This window comes from Oryctolagus cuniculus, chromosome 14, assembly GCF_051225735.1.
Source record: "Oryctolagus cuniculus isolate XC-2025 breed Fujian yellow rabbit chromosome 14, ASM5122573v1, whole genome shotgun sequence".
Classification (NCBI taxonomy): Eukaryota; Metazoa; Chordata; class Mammalia; order Lagomorpha; family Leporidae; genus Oryctolagus; species Oryctolagus cuniculus.
This window is the reverse complement of record NC_142880.1, coordinates 7,429,068-7,452,509: the sequence shown is the minus strand read 5'-3', so window position 1 is coordinate 7,452,509 and position 23,442 is coordinate 7,429,068. Positions and strand designations below refer to the sequence as shown.

Here is a 23,442-nt window from a genome sequence, read left to right as displayed (position 1 = left end):
ATAGATGCAAAAATCATCAATAAAATTCTCGCCAATAGAATGCAACAACACATCAGAAAGATCATCCACCCAGTCCAAGTGGGATTTATCCCTGGTATGCAGGGATGGTTCAATATTCACAAATCAATCAATGTGATACACCACATTAACAGACTGCAGAAGAAAAACCATATGATTATCTCAATAGATGCCGAGAAAGCATTTGATAAAATACAACACGCTTTCATGATGAAAACTCTAAGCAAACTGGGTTTGGAAGGAACATTCCTGAATACAATCAAAGCAATTTATGAAAAACCCACAGCCAACATCCTATTGAATGGGGAAAAGTTGGAAGCATTTCCACTGAGATCTGGTACCAGACAGGGATGCCCACTCTCACCACTGCTATTCAATATAGTTCTCAAAGTTTCAGCCAGAGCTATTAGGCAAGAAAAAGAAATTAAAGGGATACAAATTGGGAAGGAAGAAGTCAAACTATCCCTCTTTGCAGATGATATGATTCTTTATTTAGGGGACCCAAAGAACTCTATTAAGAGACTATTGGAACTCATAGAAGAGTTTGGCAAAGTAGCAGGATATAAAATCAATGCACAAAAATCAACAGCCTTTGTATACACAGGCAATGCCACGTCTGGGGAAGAACTTCTAAGATGAATCCCATTCACAATAGCTACAAAAACAATCAAATACCTTGGAATAAACTTAACCAAGGAAGTTAAAGATCTCTACGATGAAAATTACAAAACCTTAAAGAAATAGAAGAGGATACCAAAAAATGGAAAAACTTCCATGTTCATGGATTGGAAGAATCAATATCATCAAAATGTCCATTCTCCCAAAAGCAATTTATACATTCAATGCAATACCAATCAAGAAACCGAAGACCTTCTTCTCAGATCTAGAAAAAATGATGCTGAAATTTATATGGAGACACAGGAGACCTCGAATAGCTAAAGCAATCTTATACAATAAAAACAAACCTGGAGTCAACACAATACCAGATTTCAGGACATACTACAGGGCAGTTGTAATCAAAACAGCATGGTACTGGTACAGAAACAGATGGATAGACCAATGGAACAGAATTGAAACACCAGAAATCAATCCAAACATCTACAGCCAACTTATATTTGATCAAGGATCCAAAACCAATCCCTGGAGTAAGGACAATCTATTCAATAAACAGTGCTGGGAAAATTGGATTTCCACGTGCAGAATCATGAAGCAAGACCCCTACCTTTCACCTTACACAAAAATTCACTCAACATAGAATAAAGACTTAAATCTAAGACCTGACACCATCAAATTATTAGAGAGCATTGGAGAAACCCTGCAAGATATAGGTACTGGCAAAGACTTCTTGGAAAAGACCCCAGAAACACAGGCAGTCAAAGCCAAAATGAACTATTGGGATTGCATCAAATTGAGAAGTTTTGTACTTCAAAAGATACAGTCAGGAAAATGAAGAGGCAACCGACAGAATGGAAAAAATATTTGCAAACTACGCAACTGATAAAGGGTTGATAACAAGAATCTACAACGAAGTCAAGAAACTCCACAACATCAAAACAAACAACCCATTTAAGAGATGGGCCAAGGACCTCAATAGACATTTTTCAAAAGAGGAAATCCAAAGGGCCAACAGACACATGAAAAAATGTTCAAGATCACTAGCAATCAGGGAAATGCAAATCAAAACCACAATGAGGTTTCACCTCACCCTGGTTAGAATGGCTCACATTCAGAAATCTACCAACAATAGATGCTGGAGACGATGCGGGGAAAAAGGGACACTAACCCATTGTTGGTGGGAATGCAAATTGGTTAAGCCACTATGGAAGTCAGTCTGTAGATTCCTCAGAAATCTGAATATAACCCTACCATACAACCCAGCCATCCCACTCCTTGGAATTTACCCAAAGGAAATGAAATTGGCAAACAAACAAGCTATCTTCACCTGAACGTTTATTGCAGCTCAATTCACAATAGCTAAGACCTGGAACCAACCCAAATGCCCATCAACAGGATAAAGAAATTATGGGACATGTATTCTATAGAATACTATATAGCAGTCAAAAACAAGGAAACCTGGTCATTTGCAACAAGATGGAGGAATCTGGAAAACATTATGCTGAGTGAATTAATCCAGGCACAAAGGGAAAAATATCATATGTTCTCCCTGATCAGCGACAACTAACTGAGCACCAAAGGGGAAACCTGTTGAAGTGAAATGGACACTATGAGAAACAGTGACTTGATCAGCTCTTGTCCTCACTGTTGATGTACAATGTAATACTTTATCCATTTTAGTATTTTTTTTTTGTTTTAGTACTATTGGTTGAACTCTGTAATTAACACACAGTTATTCTTAGGTGTTTAAATTTTAACTGAAAAGTGATCCCTGTTAAATATAAGAGTGGGAATAAGATAGGGAGGAGATGTACAATTTGGGACATGCTCAATCGGACTTGCCCCAAAGGGTGGAGTTATAAACGTTCCAGGGGATTCCAGTACAATCCCATCAAGGTGGCATGTACCAATGCCATCTCACTAGTCCAAGTGATCAATTTCAGTTCACAATTGATCACACTGATAGGTCTAAGAGTCAAAGGTCACACAAACAAGACTAGTGTCTGCGAATACTAACTGATAGAATCAAAAAGGGAGAGAATGATCCATCATGGGAAGCGGGATGCACAGCAGACTCATAGAATGGCAGATGTTCTAAATAGCACTCTGGCCTCAGAATCAGCCCTAAAGGCATTCAGATCTGGCTGAAGAGCCCATGAGAGTATTTTAGGCATGGAAAGCCAAGACACTCTGGGGGAAAAAAAAAAGAAGACCTAAGTCAAAGATCTCTGCGAGTGAGATCCCAGTGGAAGGAACGGGGCCATCAAAGAAGGAGGTACCTTTCTCTGAAGGGAGGAGAGAACTTCCACTTTGACTATGACCCTGTCAGAATAAGATCGAGGTCGGTGAAACCAAAAGGCTTCCATAGCCTTGGCAACTCATGACTAGAGCCTAGGGAGATTTCTGACGCCATAAACAAGAGTGTCAAATTGTTAAGTCAACAACACGAGTCACTGTGTAGTTACTTCTCATGTGGGATCTGTCCTTAATGTGTTGTCCAATGTGAAGTAATGCTATAACTAGTACTGAAACAGTATTTTTACACTTTGTGTTTCTGTGTGGTTGCAAACTGATGAAATCTTTACTTAATATATACTGAATCGATCTTCTGTATATAAGGATAATTGCAAATGAATCTTGATATGAATGGAATGGGAGAAGAAGCGGGAGATGGGAGGGGTGCAAGTGGGAGGGAAATTATGGATGGGGGGAAGCCATTGTAATCCATAAACTGTACTTTGGAAACTTATATTTACTAAATAAAAAAAAAAAGGTAAGCTGATGGCATAAAAGAGAATCATTTAAAAACCTTGTTTGCAGAAAATGAATAATTCATATTAAAGATTATACTTGTTTCTTTAATTAAATTATTGGATAATACATTTTTTTTGTTTAATGATTCTACCATGACTCAAATAAAATCTGGTTATTCATTGCAAAATTATTTGTAAGAGAGGAATCTTGGAATCTATCCAAGTGGCATTCACTGAAGACTTAGTTAAACATATTTTACTGTATTCATAAAATAAAGCATTATTCTGTACTTTCCATGTTTGCTGATTATATTGACATGGCACAATGCATAAACGAATTAAAAATAAAAAGCAGGTTATGGAACATCATATATAATCTCTGTTTATGTTATAAATAAATTATTAGTATATAGGTGAGTATTATTCTGATGTTTAAATTTTCTTCAAGATTCCATTTGTGGTGAATTTTTGGTTGGTAATTTCTGTTTTCAGAGGCAGACCTTAGGCTCTTGTACAAGGGAGTTTTCTCCAACATTCTAATCACTGCCTCTCTTCTAGCATTAACAATTTATGTGCAGTGATTCTGCGGTTTTCTTAAATGGATGCTGCCATTGAAGTTTGTGCCGATATTGCTGATCTATCCATTATTTTTGTTTTTTTGTTCTTTTGGTTTTAACAGATTTGCTTTTTAGATTAGCTCATTTGTCCAGACTTATGAATTGGGGTTGAAGTGAGAAGTCTTCTACACAAAAACAAAGCAGAAATCCATAGAACATGACCTGATGGTATCAGCTTCCCTCTGTCAAGTGTTCTGAAATAAACCTGAAGTTCACTAGAGTGGGCAGATGGCCTCAGCTTCGTGGCTTCTACAGTCACATTAAACGGCATTCACGCTATTAAATTTTTATTCCTTCTATCCATTAATTTTTAAAAATATATGGATTTATTAATTTGAAAATGAATAAGTCTAAGAAATCATTTATTTATATTAACTCTAGATCTGCTGTATCCCTTGCAAGTTTCTTGTTTGCATGAATTTTCTTAGGACACATAGGTGTAGCTTCTATTTTTTTTAAAAAAATTTATTGATTTATTTGTAAGAGTTACAGAGACACAATGATTGATACAGAGAGAGAGATATTCCATCTGCTGGCTCACTCTGCAATATGGCCACAATGGCTAGGTCTGGGCCAGGCTGAAGCCAGGAACCAAGAGCTTCTTCTGGGTTTCCCATGTGGGTGCAGGGCCCCCAGCACTTGGGCCATCTTCCACTTCCTTCCCAGGCACATTAGCAGGAAGCTGGATTGGAAGTGGAGCAGCTGGGACTTGAACTGTCGCCTGTATGGTATGCCAGCTGCCCCATCTTTATTTTACATAGGTAACGATGTAAAAACTGTCATTAAAGTCTCTTACTGAACTTTATTTTCTCATCGCTAAAACTGGATAGCTATCCAAAAATATTTACTCAGTACCAATTATGTGTGCACACAAGATTAAGGCATAACTATGCCCTTGAAAGAAGGATAATATCCAACCTGAGAAATAAGACTGGAAAAATCTCCTATGCTATTTTGTGTAGAAGTGGCTTTAGGTTCCAGTTTAAACAGTAATATAATTGTAAGCATGTAACTACGGGAAATAAATGCTCAAGAATTGGAGGGGTGAGACGTGAATTCAGCTGACAGGGATGGGATGAATTTGTATAGGGAGAGAGGGAACATTGAATAAACAATAGTTGACAATTGAATACACAAAATAACGTGAATATATGTCCTTTTATCATCTAGATAAAAGATCATTAATCCCCCATATGTAGGAAAATGTGTCCCAGTTATGCTCCTTAAGGTTTGTGTTTAATACTGCCTGATACATGTATATTGTATTACTTCCTAGCATCACAATACTCTTGCTTGCTTTTAGACAATGTGTGTATGTGTAAGTGAGTGTGTGTGTGAGTGAGTGTGTGTATGTGTATGTATGAATGTGTGTGTGTATGTGTGAGTGAGTGTGTGTGTGTGTGAGTGACTCTGTGTGTGTGTGTGTTTACTCAGTGGGAAAAAACATGAACCAAAGCTTGCATCCATTCTTTCTTATTTTCCTCATGTGAGCCTCTTTCTGAAATGAGATCTCAAGTGCACAGCTTATTGTTGTTAAAATTCTTTGCTGTATAAATAGCTTGTGAAACCCTTGTGAGCTGTATCACACCTACAAATAGGGTATTTGCTGGTTGTATTATTATTGGAACTAGGTAATTAATACACTACACCTTGATGCTTATTAAGTTAGTTTAAAAATTGTAGATTTAATTTTCCGTGAGATGATCAAACGGTAGTTCAGCAGCATTGTCTGTCCTGTCACTGTTCCTGTTCCCTCCTATCTCAAGAGACAGAATCTCTTTCTCTACCAAGAGTTATATAAGTGACGGCTCTAACTGTGTATAGATGCATGCATTAAATCAGAGGTTAAGATCTAAATCTTTCCCTTGGCCAAATTTAGTGATACTGCATAATGAAGCAACTGAGAGCTTCCTTGATTGACACAGAGCCTTGTGTTAAACATCTGTCCATCTGTCTTGTCTTTTCTCTTGTGTATTTACTGAGTCCTTACACTATTCTAAGAACTGCAGATGAAATGGTGAGAAAAACAAAGGCACACCCCTGCCCCTTCCCTCATGAGAGTCCTAGTCTAATGGGAGGGACGAAAAAAATAGGCACCCGGGCTGCATAGGGACATGACGTGTTTATGGGTTATATATGATCAGCTGTCCTGAAATAGATGCCATATTCTGAACATAGCGCAGGAATCCAAGTGCATGTAGAAGGCAGACAGAATAGAGATGTTTAGATGCTCGGAATATTCCCTATGCCAGTCACTCCCGAAGGTCTGCTGCATGTCACTGGGACCCCAATACCCCACAGCTCTGAGATTGCAGAAGTGCTTCCATTAAACACTGACATGTTGGCCAGGAGAGGGTGGCCGTCCTTTGTCATACTTTCCCAGGAAAGCAGTTGGGCATAGTCATTGTTCAGGCCTTCATCATGTCCCCCTGGAGTCATTGGCCAGTACAAAAAATAAAACAGCAACCAAACCCAGACCAGACACACCAACAACACCTCTCTCTCTCTCTCTCTCTCTCTCTCTCTCACACACATCCAAGAGCAGTTCCACAACCTGCTCAAAGACTGAATTCATGAATTTGAAGTGATAGTTTACTCTTCTTTGTCTTTGCAATGCTATATCCACGTGTGCACACACACACACATCTTTACAACATTTGCCATCTGGGTGGGCATAAATAATCATATGCAAATGTCATCATTTTATTCTTGCTTCAGTGCAATCGAATAAAAACATTCTAAAATATTGTCAAGGTACAGTAATATACATTCCTTACTGTTTTGCTTATGGAAATAATTATTACATAGTTAATTATATACTTGCAAAGCATCCTTGGTGCATAGTTAACTAAACTTATGATATAGTCAAGGAAATGATCAGTAAGTTACTATAAGCCGAGTAACTTCCTTGTATAAAGTAGGTTATAGCATGCTAAGAAATGAGCTTTTTATATTTCATAGTGAGCTGTTCCTCTCTGATAATGGCTCATATTGGGCCCATGACTGTATTGAACAGGGGGAATATCCATGTTGCAAAGTTGACTTAAAATGCTCAAGCATAAAATAGACAAAAACAGAAGAGGTAAGAATAGTTGAGACAAGGTGAGGATAAGGAGGCTAGACTCTGTTCCATGGGTCTTAGTATCAGGGTAATTCACAGCCCATTCCACCACCACCAACCCCCCCCCCCCCCACACACACACACAGACCAGCAGAGATGCGGAACTTTTTCTTTCTGCCAAGGATCGACTAGATATTGATCACATCATTCATGGGCCATGCAAAATTATCAACTTAAAACCAGCCTATTACAAATTTATTGAATTTCGATTTCCAGCTGCGATCGCCTTTGGCAGGGCAAGACCGGAAGATTGTGAGGACCTTCTGTGGCCCGTGGGCCGGACCTCTGTCCAGTGAGGAAGGCTGTGTGCTTAGTACTGGCTGGAAATCAGGGTCATGTCTTGCCCACTGCCTTGTTGTTCTTCACAGTTGATACCTGAGGCAAAAGGGAGCAGCATGAGGCAAAGGAAGTACAGGAGGGGTCTTTCTGACACCTTCTCCTCCCTGTAGCACCACCCCAGGTTGGAGCACGGACGTTGCCACACTGACCTGAAAACACGGGATCAAGGGTGTAGGTGTAAATGTTGTATCAAAGCGTGGGGTGAGACCCTGGGTAAATGAAGCACAGAAATGCATCTCGGACTTCTTCATTTCCTGGCTCGGTGGCCTCAGAGAGTTTATTCCTTGTGCGTCCTGATGCATTTTACAAGGAGCCACAAAACCAAGGGCTATAGCAGAAGGCCACTTAGCTGCAAATCAGAGAAAGGACTGCTCAAGCTCTATAGACAGTAGTGTGAATGCCTCTTTCCCCAGGCCTGGAAGCGCAAGGTGGGTCGGGATTTGTGGGTGAGACGATTCCGTGGCAGAGCAAAATCATTGAGAATCTAATTTCCTTCTGTCTCTGCATCCTGCCTTTGAACAGGATCGGCTGGCCTCCCAAGGGGCTCCCATCTTGGCTGCAAGCTGTTTGCCAGCTGCCTTCGGGGCTCCAGGGTTCCTAGTCACGTGTCTAAAGGACAGAAAGGGTGTTACTTCCAGACGCCTTCTAGATAGAACGCGGAGCCTCCCTTCCCAAGCATGTCCAAGCCTCTGCCAAATCATTGCCCCTGAACTGGTCACATACTCAGCCCTTCATGTCTTAGTTCTGCATCTGTGTACTCAACCAATGGTGCGTGGATCCAGAGTATCAAAAACATACATCTGTACTTAACACGTACAGTAGGTTTCTTATCACTCCCTAACCAGTGGAATATTGCAGATGTTTAAAAGTAGCATTTGAGGCCTGCGGTGCGGTGCAGCAGGTTAAGCTGCTGCCTGCAACACTGGCATCCTGTATGAGCACCAGTCTGAGTCCAAAGAAGCTCCCTGCTAATGTGCCTGGGAGGGAGCACTTGGGCCCCCTTCACTCACGTAGAAGAGGCAGATGTAGTTCCAGGCTCTTGGCTTTGGCCTATCCTCTCTCTCTCTCATTCTCCCTACTCTGTAACTCTGCCTTTCAAATAATTAAATAAGCCTTCAAAAATTAAAAATAATAGCCAGCGCTGCGGCTCAGTAGGCTAATCCTCCGCCTGCGGCGCAGGCACACCGGTCCCGGTTGGGGCGCCGGATTCTGTCCCGGTTGCCTCTCTTCCTGTCCAGCTCTCTGCTGTGGCCCGGGAGGGCAGTGGAGGATGGCCCAGGTCCTTGGGCCCTGCACCCGCATGGGAGACCAGGAGGAAGCACCTGGCTCCTGGCTTCTGATCAGTGCAGCGTGCTGGCTGCAACATGCTGGCCATAGCGGCCACTTAGGGGGTGAACCAACGGAAGGAAGACCTTTCTGCCTCTCTCTCTCTCTCTCTCTCTCTCACTCTCTCACTGTCTAACTCTGCCTGTCAAAAAAAATTAAAAATAATAAAAGTAAAACAGCATTTGCATTGTATTAGATATTATAAGTAATACAGAGATGACAAAGTGTAGGGAGAGTGCATGGTAATGTGTGCCTTGGACATCATTTTACAGAAAGGGCTGGAGCATCTGCAGGTTTCATCCCCCACAGATTCCCAGGGCTAACTCAGTGGTTGACCTAGACCAACACCTGTGAACCAGGGGAGGGCACCGAGTGCGGTTCCTTCCGAGATCCCGGCCTGCTCATTAAATCCGACGGAGTCAGGAGTCGTCTCCTCCAAAGGCATCCGTGTTGATCCCCGGTGGTCCCCGCAGACGTGATCAAGGAGGGAGCATGCCAAGAGGGTGAAGCAGCAAAGCCCCCTGACTTCCTGCCGTGGCTCTTCACACGTGCTGAGCTTAGTCAGCATGCACAAGCCTGGGCTGACACCCGCAATGCCCATCCTGTAGACCCAGGGTGACTCTGTCATGCGTGACAGGACTACACTTAGGTTACTCAGACGCGTTTCCTTACCGACGGTTCTCCTCATGCCACCATCACGTCACTACATCCTTCTAAAGGCTCACTGCACAACTGCACAGTTATGTTAGCTTGTTTACTTGCTTTTTGTTAGGCGCATGTGCCTTTAAATTTTTTTAAAAAAAATATTTTCATCTACTTCAAAGAGTTTGCGTGAGAGAGAAATGGCTCACTGGTTCGTGCCCACTGAAACCCATGCTGGGTCTCCCACGTGGTTGGCAGGGATCCAAGTACTTGAGCCATCGCTTGCTGCCTCCAAGGTGGCATTAGCAGAAAGCTGATTCAGCAGTGAGGAGCCTGGACTTGAATCTGCACCCTAATATGGGAAGAGGGTGTGCCAAGTGGTGGCTTCTCCCACTGTAGCACAATCCCTGCCTCACAAACGTGTTTTAATGTCCAAATTAGAGGGGCCTGCTTGTGGCAGACAATCCCATGATTTTTCCAGTACTGATTTAGTGGCTTCCAAGAAGCAGATAGGAAGACGAAGGCTCATTTGGCGGGGCGACAGCCCCTTCTGTAATACTCGTTGCACTGAAATGGCACTAACTAGGCTGCAAGTGCCCACTTTGAGGTTGACTACCCTGGGCTCCAGTTGCCACCTGTTGACAGTTCGCAAGGCTGCGTTCCATAATACAGTTAGCCGCCCCGGCTGTCTTTGCCAGGGGGAGAGCTAGGACAGTGAATTACCACCAGTGCAAGCTGGCACCACGGAGCAGATGTTGCATGGGCGGAGAACTCTGCACCGCTGTGTAGCTGCAGGTGCCAGCGCTGTTCATTTGGGACAACGATGCTTTCAGGTGTTGTAAGGCCAGGTGTAGGCCAGGGTACTGCTTGCAAAGCAGGGGTTGATTCTCTAAGGTTCTAAGTACCGTGACTCCTGTAATTTTGGAATTGCCATTATTTCCGTGGTCTCTAGATCCTTCCTAAAACTCCTCACGTATGGTATATGATGGGGGAATTAAATCTTCACACTTCCATTCTCTTCTCTTTAAACATCACTTCCTTAGGGTGCTTGCTCTCTTTCTCTACGTAGTCAGCATCTCACCTGCCTCTTCCCATCCTTGGATCACAGGAAACATGAAGCAGTTTCCAGGAAAGAACTCTGTTGTGAAGGGATTTCTGCCCCGCCGAGCTTGCCTGAGTTTTCTTTTTTCCTTATGCGTAAGACAACTAACAGCATCAGAGATTTGGCCAGCCCTCCTCTGTGATCTGACACCTGTAGGCAGCACTGGCTAAATTTCAGTAACCTCTTTGTTAGCTTCCTTTTGCCCTTTCTGTGTAAGTAGAGAGAATCTGTGCTTTGTGAGACAGTAATGCATCGTAGGAGTTTGGATTTAAAGTCACTCTGACATGAGCTCAAATTCGAACTGACCTGAGACCACTCTGAGCCCCTGTGTCATCCTCTGTACATTCAGAGTAATTCTGTCTCATCCTTTGCTTTGTAAATTGAATGATTTCAGACACGTCCAGTGCCTGCACAGAGCGTGTGCGGCTGTCTTTTTCCATTTGGACCTCCAGAGTTTGTTTACACATGACCCATCCAAGTCAGCATTGCTGCGAGCCCCTGCGATCTTTCCCTAAAAGGGAATTCCTGGAAGCTCCCTGCAATTCTCCTCCTTGAACGTGTTACGATCCATTTTGGACACGATAAAGCAGCAAGCAGCTTTTAAATATTTATGTTCCCCAAGCCACACATGCCAACTGTGTTTGCTCTCTTCATTTCCTTACGTGCCAAGGAGACAAGCCAAACAGTGTGAGAGGGAAATATTGTCAGGACACAATGTAGGCTTGTCTGGTGTGTGCTCTGTGCGGTTGCAACCTGAACAGCAGAGAGCGGAGGCCACTCCCTGGCTGCACGCTGAGACTGTGGTGAAGGAACCAGCTAGAAACAGAGTTCCTTTCTAAGCACCTTAGCCGAGGGGATTTTTACTTTAAAACATCACGAATCAAGTGAAATGGGACTGGCTAGTGCCGTATGATTCAACAGTCATAGTCCGGGTGAACTGCACTGTGCACGGATAAGAGACAGCTCCTCCCAGGGCTTGTCTGCAGCTGTCAGGTGAACAGGCAAGCTGTGGGCGGAACTGTGAAGTTTCCAGATAAACCCTTTTTCAGTCCCGTGTGCGTCATGCTGCATGCCTCACATACACACAGCAGTGGGTGAGTGCCCGAGGGGTCTCGCTGCCCTTCAGCATTTCTATGCTTCAGAACAGGAGTCAACACAGTTTAGAGAGTCAGAGTTCACATTAACTTATAGGGGTATTGCCCGGTAATATCAACCCTGGCTACAAGCTAGTATCATTTGAAGAGATGGTGACTTAATTGGCTTGAGGTACAGCCTAGAGTTGGGCACCGTAAGGTACCTCAGGGGTTGTGAACCATTGCTGTGGGATAGCATTGTGTTTTCAATTATGGCTTCCCCTTTTGTAATCGTCACGTTTATACCTGTGAGGGCTGAAGAACAGTTGAGTCCAAGACCCTGGGGTTACCCTGTACACATGGGTCCCTGTGTCCTACCACAGAGTCGTCACTGCTGTGTTGTGTGTGCATGTGTATGTGTGTGTCTGTGTGCTGGGGAAGTGGGGAGGGAGAGGGAAGAGAGCTAGGAGGAGAATAGGGGAGGGGGAGAGGGAGGGGGAGGGCCAATATTCAACAGTAGCAAAAACCCAGAGTGATTCAGTGTCACCCTGAGATTTAATAACCCCTGTCTCATGGAACAAGTGATTGACCACCGATACCTTTTGATTTTTCTTTGTTAATGGAAGAGCAATGATTTTCATCTAATTTATATTTTAAAACAAACTATTTATAGTAATTTTCAAGAAATAAGATCGATCCTGTTTTTAAAGGGAGAAAACAGTAAAATTCAGGAATGATTATTCTGTTCTGATAAATTACTGTATTTTAAAGTATAGGAGTACATGAATTTATATGTATGTATGTATATATATATATACATATATATATATATATATATGGTCAACAACCTGTCATTAGATAGTGACAGATTTCTAATGTGTACACAAAATTACAAGTAAGGTGCTTGTACGCATTGTTTGGAAATGTGAAATATATTTCTGCTCACTTCAATCTTTCTCTTTCTCTCCCTCTCCTCCTCCTCTTTCTTGTCCCTTCGTCTCCCCTTCTCTCCCCCACTTCTCCTCCATCTCCCTCTCCTCCTTCTTCATTACCTCTTTTCCCCTTTCACAGCATCAGATGAAGAAGAGCCAACTTCAGCAGGTAAAGTTCCCATGTCGTAAAGATTATTGCTTTTCAATTTAATGCCTTTAATAATGGAGATTCAGCTCTGTGAATTTAAACCAGAAAGCTGGCACCGTTTTATTTATCTTGTTTTGTTGCTTGGTCTTACTATGCTGTGTCTAACCTGATGATGTTGGTTAAGTGTTTGGAATGAAAAAAGAAATAATCGAAGTTAAATTGTATGTGTCCATTTCCCATTGCTGTAAGAGAATGCCTGAGATTGAGTCCTTTATAAAGAAAAGAGGTTGATTTAGCTATAAGTTTGGGAGGCTGAAAGTTCAACCAGCAGGGCCCTGGCTTCAGCAAGGACCCCTGGGCTGCTTCACATCACAGCAGGTGGAATCTTGACTGCAGCAATGCAGATCACGTGATGAGACAGCAATCCAGAGAGTGGAGGAGCTGGCCTTCCGCGTCTGTACACCCTCTTGTGAGTGCTCACCAGGGTCCCACAGGAACCCCGAGTCCCTCCTGTGTGCCCAGTGACTCAAGGACCTGCCACTAAGCTCCACCTCTGGAAGGTCCCACACCTGTCTGCATCACCATGCTGAGGACCAGGATTGCAACACACAAACCACTGGGGCACCATCTCAAGTCACATCCAAACCATAGCAGAACCCACCACACTATTCACAATGGACCATCAGTGTGGAAGAATAAAGAGAACGAGAACACTAAGAGGAATGTAGAAAATGAATACAAAGGTGAGAATGATAAAGGAAGAACAGACAAAGAGGAAAGCCATCAAACAACTGTTTAGAAATAAAACCCTGTATATTGGAGGGCCATTTTGTCATGTAAAATTGGCATCTAAGGTGATATTCAATGTGAAGGTAAGAGTTGTGTTGCTGCTTCAAACACTTGTTTAAAAAGATCCATTTTGGCAATTATAAGTGAATGATGCTGCAGCCCAGCATCAAGTTCGTCACCCAGCTCATCAGCACAGCCACGCACAGGCTGAGTTCTGGACTGGACGCACAGGCTGAGTCCTGGTCTGGACTCACAGGATGAGTCCTGATCTGGACTCACAGGCTGAGTCCTGGAAGGCACGTGCTGGACATGACATTATGTTTCAGTGTGGTTCCAGAGCGAGATGGAAGATAAACTAACAGCAGCAGGCCAGCAGTGTGAAGAAAGAGAAGACAGCTCTTGAGATGCGGCCTTAGAGACTGCTCTGGAGAGAAAGGAACAGAGCACACAGCAGGAGACAGATTCCTTCCAAATAACTGAGGGACGAGGGTGGGAGTTGTTCGCGACTCTGATGAGGAAGATGGGGCTTGCTTTTATGAGAAAGGGCAGTAGAGCCCAGGTGTTGGAAACAGGTACAAGGCAGCGGCACTTTAATTCCCAGACCAAACTGATTTCAACTGGCCTGACTTCTGCCTCCTGTCTGTCTGGAACACTGGAAAACGGTTTTACCTTTAAGAGTAAGTTCAGACCGGCGCCGTGGCTCACTAGGCTAATCCTCCACCTTGCGACGCCGGCACACCAGGTTCTAGTCCCGGTCAGGGCGCCGGATTCTGTCCCGGTTGCCCCTCTTCCAGGCCAGCTCTCTGCTGTGGCCAGGGAGTGCAGTGGAGGATGGCCCAAGTGCTTGGGCCCTGCACCCCATGGGAGACCAGGATAAGTACCTGGCTCCTGGCTTCGGATCAGCAAGGTGTGCCGGCTGCAGTGCGCCGGCCGTGGCGGCCATTGGAGGGTGAACCAACGGCAAAGGAAGACCTTTCTGTCTGTCTCTCTCTCTCACTGTCCACTCTGCCTGTCAAAAAAATAAATAAATAAATAAATAAATAAATAAGTTCAGAGCTCAGAAGGCCATTGGAAGAAGACAAAGCAATTATCTTACAGATTTCTTTGCTGAACCTAAGGATATATGAGTACCATATTGCGTGATACTCATTGTACTGTAACTGCCTTAGAAAGGGAGTCCCTGGGCAGATAAACTCTCCATCCTGCTTTCATGTTCATAACACTGCTGGGCGGTTGATGGCCTGAGTTGGGTGATAGGAACTCCCATCGTTTTTTCTCTCTCTCACCCATATTGTGCAGCCTGTTTTGAGGAGCAAACGGATCCCATGACTTGGTTGCTAACTCGTCTGTGGATTGGAATCTCCTGGGCTTAATTTTTGGCTGCTTTTTGCCTGGAGGCTGAGGCCTTGCTGTTCATAGGGTTACCCATAGACTCTGTACTTTTCAACCTTAATTGAATCTTCTTTGCATTTCAATGCCTGCCAGCACCTTGGTTTCCTAGCCCAGTTGAGTCTCCTCCCTCCTAGATGCTTGCACTGCCCACTTTGCTTTATTGCTTGCCAACCACATTGATGTCACTGGGTAAGAATCATTGTGGGTTTTTTTTTTTTTTTTGCATGATCAAGAGAGATTGCCATCTAAGGTAAACTATATTCAAGTATAATGTAGCTATGTTGTGGTGCAATTTTGTCATTCTAAGGTTATTTTAACAACTTCTCTGCTTACTAAGTTCTAAACTAAATATTTTTCCTTCAGATAGTCATCTAACTCCAGAACAATCTGAATATCATAAAGTTTAGACTGTGTTTTAAAAACACTTTTGCCTTCACAGATGAGCAGATGTTTTTTGTTATGATTTTACCCCAGACTTTTACTACAGAACAAATGTGCTCTTAAGGAATGTTTTAAACACACAATATCACATACAGGTTATACTAACATTGAGGAGACGTGTCTTTGTTAAAGCAAACACTGATTTATATGAAAACTCGCAGTGGGAAGCATATAGTTTCCTTTTAATTTTATCAAAGTATAGAATAAAAAGCGTATAAGCATATTAAAACTTTTGACAAAGTATGATCAGTTTTGTAAAGAATAGAATAGGAATAATTGTGCGGATTTGATTGTGACTTTTGGACTTGTTGTTAGTACTCTTGCATTCTAACACTTATTTTTTTAATATTTATTTATTTTATTTGAAAGGCAGAGTTACAGGATGGCTGAGACAGAAAGAGAGGTCTTCCATCTGCTGGTTCACTCCCCAATTGGCCACAACGGCCAGAACTGAGCCGATCCAAAGCAGGGAGCCAGGAGCTTCTTCCAGGTCTCCCATGTGGGTGCAGGGGCCCAAGGACTTGGGCCAGCTTCTACTGCTTTCCCAGGCCACAGCGGAGAGCTGGGTCAGTAGTGGAGCAGCCAGGACTTGAACCAGCGCCCGTATGGGATTCCAGCCCTGCAGGCAGCTTTACTCGCTATGCCACAGCGCCAGCCCTGTCAACACTTATTTTTCTTAATCAGACAGTTATTGTGATGTTCACATATATTTTGGGTAATGTTTAGCAAATATATATATTTTTACTTAAAACTGTAGTTATGAATATATTTGTTGTATGAGTGGTAGTTGTCGCTCCCCCTCTTCGCGGAGGAACGACCGACACAGGACCCTGCGTTGTTCTTTCGTCTGCTCGGCCCTCCCCGGGTTTGCTGCTGGTTCTTCCCGGGTTGGCTACCGTCCCTCCACCTCCGTGGAGGGGCGGGCCCCCTGCCACTTTCCCCAATTCCGCAGGGGAGCGGCATACTGCCGGCCGGCTCTCTCGGGGGCTGCACAGGTGTTCCTTCAGATAGATGTTCCCCTTAGATGTTCCTGGTGCATGTTGTCTCTCTCCTCCTTTATAGTCCTCTTTCACCAATCCCAACTCTGCTACCCACACGCCGAGTACACTGCTCTCCTCCAATCAGGAGCAGGTCCTACAGTTTATTGGTTGAACTGGAGGCAGCTGTGTAGAAGCTGTTTCCTCCTCTCCCAGCGCCATATTGTGGGAGAGCGGATGCATAGAATAAGTCTTAATTCCAGTAACTTAGTCTAGTCCGAGTTGCTCCCAGTTGCTCCCCACAGTAGTCTCTGTTTTTACCCTCATAAATGACATTAACACAGAGTAATATTTTTCAGGTTCAATTCATTTGTGGCCATCCTTCAATTTATTTTTCTCCCTTTGTTATTTCAGCATGCTGTTTAAATTATCAGTAAAGTGTGATATTTTATCATCAACATTATATATACATTCAACTTAAAAAAGGTCTCCAGGTAATGTCTTTACCAAGTTCTTCCTCTGTCTTTAGTTTCAGAGAAACAGTGAGCCATAGCCCTTTCAATGCATACTTTAATTATTTTCAGTTAAATAATTTAATTTTTCTAGGAAGCAATAAGCCATTCCTCAAAGAGTAATAATAGAAGAAATAATAATTTAAGCAGAGGTGTTTTTTACTGCCAAGTAGTCACAAGCTTGTGATTACTAGTTGTTGATTATGAAATTTGAATTTAAAAGTGATTGTGTTTTAAACAAATCTATACATGACTTATCTAAACATAGAGGTCTCAAGTGGACATTACTGTCCAGTGGTTCTGTTTATTGAGTTATTCCAATTTGTGGATGTTTTATAGTAAATCTAAGTTCTGACAAGCACACATAATTGGATTACTTCAATTAATTCAATGATCAAGACACAATCTCATTTTTCAGAATGTTTTTAATAATAATAATACATTTCTGTAACTTAGGGTTTGAAGAAGCCATGAGACAGATAATACCAACTGAGCAAATTGATTTGCTATGATATGGCATTTACTAATGTTTAATGCTGCAAATGGTACAGGCTTTTCCATTAACAGTAGAGTAGGTTTGGTTTGCCTGATATTTTGAATTATTCTAAGATTGCCATTATGGAAACTGATAAGCTATCTCTACCTTTTTCCCATTTAACTCCATTTGCATTCTTACTCTTTAAAAATCACATTGTATCTTTAATTTTATTTATATGATGTATATGGCTAATTCTTGTATTTGAACCTCTAAATTAGCTTGCAAATGCTAAGTGCTTCATAAGTGGTTATCTATGTTAATTTTTTGAGAGGATGTATATTACATTATGTCTGCACTTCTAATCATGGGGGTTCTATCTCCTTCGTGAATATGAAGCATTGCTAATCGTTTCCTGTGTTCTGTAAAGACCTATTCAGCTAAAGGAGCGTATTTTGCGTCATCTCAGTTATGAGGTTGGTTTCACTTAATACCTGCCTTTATAACTACCAGAAGCTTTTTAAAAATTTTGTAATAGTTGAATCTTGGTTCAGTTATTTAAACATGTTATTTCATCGAGTGTAAAAGCGCATCGATGAACCACACCAGAAATTCCTTCAAGCTAGATTATGGGCAAGATCTAATTAGGACATAATGGGATTCATATTTTTAAAGCAGCCATAACAGAGTCTGTTTCTCCGAGTGAGCCCACTGTAGAGGTGATGTATTTAACCCAGTTCTGTTGCTATTGCCCAGGTCATTTATGGAAACTCTCTTTTGGAAATTTTCTTCAGAACCTGTTTATGGCATTTCAGCATCTGTTATTCCCAGGTAGTCTCAGAACTGTGCTGCTGTGCTGTCAGACTGTTGTAATAAATACTCCCGCAAGAGCGGAGGTTTGCAAGTATAAGGAATGCGTCTTGGTTCATGGCTGCAACACAGATACGCTTCTAACTTTGAAATAACAACATGTGCTTGAACAACTGATCTGGAGTTTTGAAAGTTGATCACATCTTAAAGACTAAATTTCAGCAAATAAAACTCTAATAAAGTTAAGTCAGTTTGAGCTTTATCTAATCATAAAATTTTACTATTATGTGAGTAAATGCAATATTAATATCTAGTTTTATATAAATTCAAATCCAACTCCTCTTCTGATATTAAAGACAATGACTTAAAATAATTAAAATTATCTCTTCAGGCAAGAGAGAAGGAACAATCCAAGTTTTACAAATCCAATATTTATTTATCTACAATCTAATATTTACTTAACTTTTATTTAAATTTCATAATACATAGAGGCTTCCTAACCTGATTACATTAAGATTTTATGCATTCTTTAAAATTTTAACACATCTGTATTAGAAAATTGATTTACAAATATAAGATAAATGTTAAATCAAGTATATTCTCACATAAATTTCATGATTTGTCTCACTTTGTGTGGTCTTATCAGTTATCCTTTTACATCTCTACAAAAGCATTTATTCTTCAAATTTACAAAATCACTATAAAATTTGAAACAAAGGCAGAAATGAAAAATGGTATTAATTGGACTAGAATCAGTAAAAAGATGACATAGTGCAGCTCTTGCAGCTATAGAATAAATCGGTGATTGAAGTTAATTAAAACCACAACTTAATCGTTCACATCAACTCCAATACAAAACTCTCTCGCCTAAAGAGATAGTTTTAATTATTGTCAGTGTGAATGTCTTTAATATCAGAGAGGAGCTGAATTTTAATTTATATAAAACCAGCTATTAATACTGTATTGCCATATAATAGTAAATTTTTATGATTAGAAAAATGGAATTGTCAGATCTCTATAAAATGGTAAAGAGCCTTGTTATGGTTTCATTTTCACTGCATATGTTTAATGTATACAACATAATACTTGGATATATATTTATTAATACATATATTTAGTGAAATTATCACTGGGGGCAGGCACTGTGGCATAGTGAGTAAAGTCACCGCCTACAGTGCTGGCATCCCATATGGTCACCGGTTCGTATCCCGGCTGCTCCACTTTCAATCCAGCTCTCTGCTATGGCCTGGGAAAGCAGTAGAAGATGGCCCAAGTCCTTGGGTCCCTGCACCTGCATGGGAGACCAGGAAGAAGCACTTGGCTCCTTGTTTCAGATTGGCTCAGCTCTGGCCATTGCGGCCAATTGGGGAGTGAACCAGTGGATGGAAGACACCCCACCCCCCCTTCTCTCTCTCTCTGCCTTGCCTTCTCTTTGTGTGTAACTCTTGACTTTCAAATAAATAAATATTTAAAAAAAGAAATTATCACTGTTGTTGAGCAAATTAACATATCTGTTACATAAAACTCTTCCATTTGTGTGTATGGTAAATCTACTTTGCTAGCAGATTTCCATTACACAATACAGGATTTCTTGACGGCAGTCCTCATGCAGTGATCAGATTTATGTACCTGGTTATCCTCATAACTGCAACTTCATCAGCCTCCAGCAACCACTGTTGTACTCTTCTGATTCGTTGGATTTGATTTGGTTTAGATTTCTCATCAAAGTGAAATCACATAGTAGTTTTCTTCTGCGTCTGGCTTATTTCACTTGGCTTTGTGTCCTTCAGGTGCATCTGTGTGGTTGCATATGGCAGGATCTTCTTTTGCAAGGCTGAAGGATACTCTGCTTTTTATCTGTATGTCTGTTGACAGATATATTGGCTGTCCCCATATTTTGGCTATTGTGAATAATGCTGCAATGGACATAGCAATGCCAATAACGTCATGAAATACTCATGTCATCTCCTTCGAGTCCTTCCCAGGAGAGGGATTTCTGGGTCATACGGTACTTTTAATTTTAATGTTTCAAATTACATGCTGTTTGTCCCTGGTGTCTGCACCAGTTGAGATTCTCACCAACACTGTGTGAGAGTTTCATGGATCCTCATCTTAGATCATATGCAAATGTCAACCGAAAATTGATGTAAATGCAGATATCAATGTGCAGGTTGTCTGTACTGGGGAAGGGAGGAGTGCACGTCAGGTAGGGGCATGGTACTGCCTGTGGAGAGCCTGGGAAGCTAATGGGATCCACTGGCTGTGTCTGGTCCCCACTGGCATTCCCTATATTACAATCGACAGCTAACGCCTACCATGAGAGATCCACGTGGGGCAGTCCAAGCATCCTCCAGTGGAGGTACAGTATTAATAACATTGTCATGAAGATGATGGTCCTTTTGAAGGATCCTTGCGGATGGACAACAAGGGGGAATTCAGTAGGCAAATAGAAGAGGCGTTATGAGAGCCGGCGCCGTGGCTCAATAGGCTAATCCTCCACCTTGCGGCGCCGGCACACCGGGTTCTAGTCCCGGTTGGGGCGCCGGATTCTGTCCCGGTTGCCCCTCTTCCAGGCCAGCTCTCTGCTATGGCCAGGGAGTGCAGTGGAGGATGGCCCAGGTGCTTGGGCCCTGCACCCCATGGGAGACCAGGAAAAGCACCTGGCTCCTGGCTCCTGCCAGGATCAGCGCGGTGCGCCGGCTGCAGCGGCGGCCATTGGAGGGTGAACCAACGGCAAAAGGAAGACCTTTCTCTCTCTGTCTCTCTCTCTCTCACTGTCCACTCTGCCTGTCAAAAAAAAAAAAAAAAAAAAAAAAAAAGAAGAGGCGTTATGAGAAGAGCTGCTTGAAGGCTGTTCCAAGAAACGCTGGGAAGAGGAAGAAGAGCTTGAGAGGTTCATCCCAGCTCGGATTCTCCCGCAGACTGTGGACCCAGTCCAGGGCCAGCCAGTGTATTGACCTTGTCATCAGTGATGGCTCTTCTCCAGATGTTCTTGTGGTCAAGAGCTTTCTGAATCCAAATGCAAAGGAGTGTGTTCCGGGGTGAATTACTAAAACCTGTGAGCAGAGAGGGCCCTCTTTTGGTGGGTGTGGTGCAGTGGGCTCGCTGTGGAGGCAGGATTGGAAGACATAACTGTGAAATGCGCCCTTGTTACTCTGTTAAACTTAGGTGCTGCCAAAGTCTTGCATGTTTCATGCAAGTGTTGAGACTGTCAGGTCAAAATCTCTCAAACATTTACTGGAAATAGAACTGGTTCCATGGCCTGATGTGAAGACCACAAGGGAAGAAACACAAATAAAATCACCTCTAGGTCTTACAGACTGGTCATCTTTGTGGCTGAACTGGTCCTTTGTGTAACACTGGTAATGCCTTAACTTTATTTTTAATTATTGAACACAGTTAAATTAAGTTCCAGTTGTTTAGCAGATTTCTCAGTTGCAAGGCTTAAATTTGCATATGTCTTCTATCAGAAAGAATCTTTTATTTTGGAAGTAGGTCTGTTAATTTGTAAAAATTCAAAATGTGTCTTTGGTTACTGAGTTTATGAGGTGGGGATCAGTTGAGCGCTAGTCCTGGCTTCTGTGGTGGGTGACCAGGCTGGGGACTGAATTCTGTTCCTGCTGTAGCAGCAGAGGAAGGGATGTGATCTGAGAGTCGCACTGCGTGCAGGAGATTCACTTCATCACAGCTACGCCTGACCGAGGTCTGACAGCGCCCGATCCATTTGGACGAAGAGATCATAGCAGGTTCACCTTGCTAACCACCATCAGCCCAGCGATCAGCAGCACAGCTCATTCTCTCCGCAAAACTAGAGCAGCTTTGGTTCAGTTCTCACGTTGGAACAGGTAGGCTGCCATAGCTCTTAAGTCGAAAATATTGTAAAAAGGTTATTTCAAAGATATTTTTTTAAACTACCAGAAGAACTTAAGCAAAATTAAGATGTAAGATCTGAATCCGTACAAACAGAAGAAGACTTAGAGGAGAAACACCTTGACACTGACCTCAGCAGTAATGCTTTTTGCATTTTATACTGAACGCTCAAGTAGCAAAAGCAAAAATGAACAAATAAAACTACATGCAGCTGAGAAGCTTCTGTGGAGCAAAGGAAATCCTCATCAGAATGGCAGGGGCTGGCGTGGTGGTGTAGCGGGTGAAACCAGGAGGGCACCAGTCTGTGTCCTGGCTGCTCCTCTTCCAAACCAGATCCCTGCTAATGGCCTGTGAAAGGCAGCGTAAGATGGCCCAAGTGCCTGTGTTCCTACCACCCAAGTGGGAGACCTGAATGAATCTCCTGGCTCCTGGCTCCTGGCATTGGCCTAGCCCAGCCCTGGCCAGCAGCCATCTGGAGAGTAAACCAGCGGATGGAAAATCTCTCTCTTTGTCTTTGTGTCTCTCCCCCTATCTGTGTAACTCTGATTTTCAAATAAATAAATGAATTATTTTTTTTTAATGAAAAGGCAGCTTACAGATTAGGAGAAACAGTTTGCAAACTGTAATTTGGATCAGGAACTAATATTCAAAATATAAGATAGCTATACAAATAAATGGTAAAACAAACAAAAAGCAGAAGAAAAAGCTAAAAAGCAAGGAAGGCCCTGAATAGACATTTTTCCAGAGACATAAAAATGACCAACAAGTATGGAAGAGGGTGCTCAACATCACTAATCACCAAGGAAATACAAAGCCACGATGCGGTATCACCTCATGCCCTTTATTAGAGTGACTGTTATCAAGAGGCAGTAACTTTTGGCAAAGCTATCTCAAAATACCAAGTTACAAAAGCCATATTCTTCTTCATGCATTTATGATACTGAAATTTTTGTGATTTACTTAAATATAAGATTGTGAGGACCTCTGCATGGTTGATGAGAACCAGTAGTGGTAGGAGTGTCCACCACCTGGCTGGGATAGCTTGTAGAGAACTGCGTGGGAGCTCTGCGATGAGGAAGACAGTGACTGAGCACACCAGCACTTTTCATCTTCACCAGCTCCTTCTCCATCTCGTTTATTTTTAATCATTTAAATCACCAGATTGAGTGTGATCCCAATCAAAAGTCCAAGGACATTGTATTTAAATCTAGAAAAAGTGATGCTAACATTCATATGGAAACATAGCGGACCCCAAATGGCTAAAGCAATCTTAAACAACAACAACAACAAAACCCAAATTAATCACAATACCAAATTTCAAGACATCCTACAGGGCAGTTACAATCAAAAAACAACCTTGTACTGGCACAAAAATAGACATAGATCAATGGAACAGAAATGAAACCAGAGAAACTAGTTTATGCATATACAACCAACTAATATTTGAAAAACGAGTTAAAATCCATCCTTGAAGAAAGGACAGTCTTTTC

The 23,442-nt window shown here is 42.3% G+C and overlaps 1 protein-coding gene across 2 annotated transcripts in view; it reads left to right on the top strand.

Moving 5' to 3' along the window:
* Positions 1-23,442, top strand: part of EDIL3 (EGF like and discoidin domains 3) — a 490,113-nt gene that overhangs the window by 166,422 nt on the left and 300,249 nt on the right. Inside the window, exon 3 of one of the 2 annotated variants that reach the window (XM_008261919.5) lies at positions 12,678-12,707. The exons of the other annotated variant lie outside the window; for it this stretch is intronic. Within the exon in view, the coding sequence (XP_008260141.3) occupies positions 12,678-12,707 (30 nt within the window). The remainder of the gene's footprint in view (positions 1-12,677; positions 12,708-23,442) is intronic. 2 annotated transcript variants of the gene reach the window in all.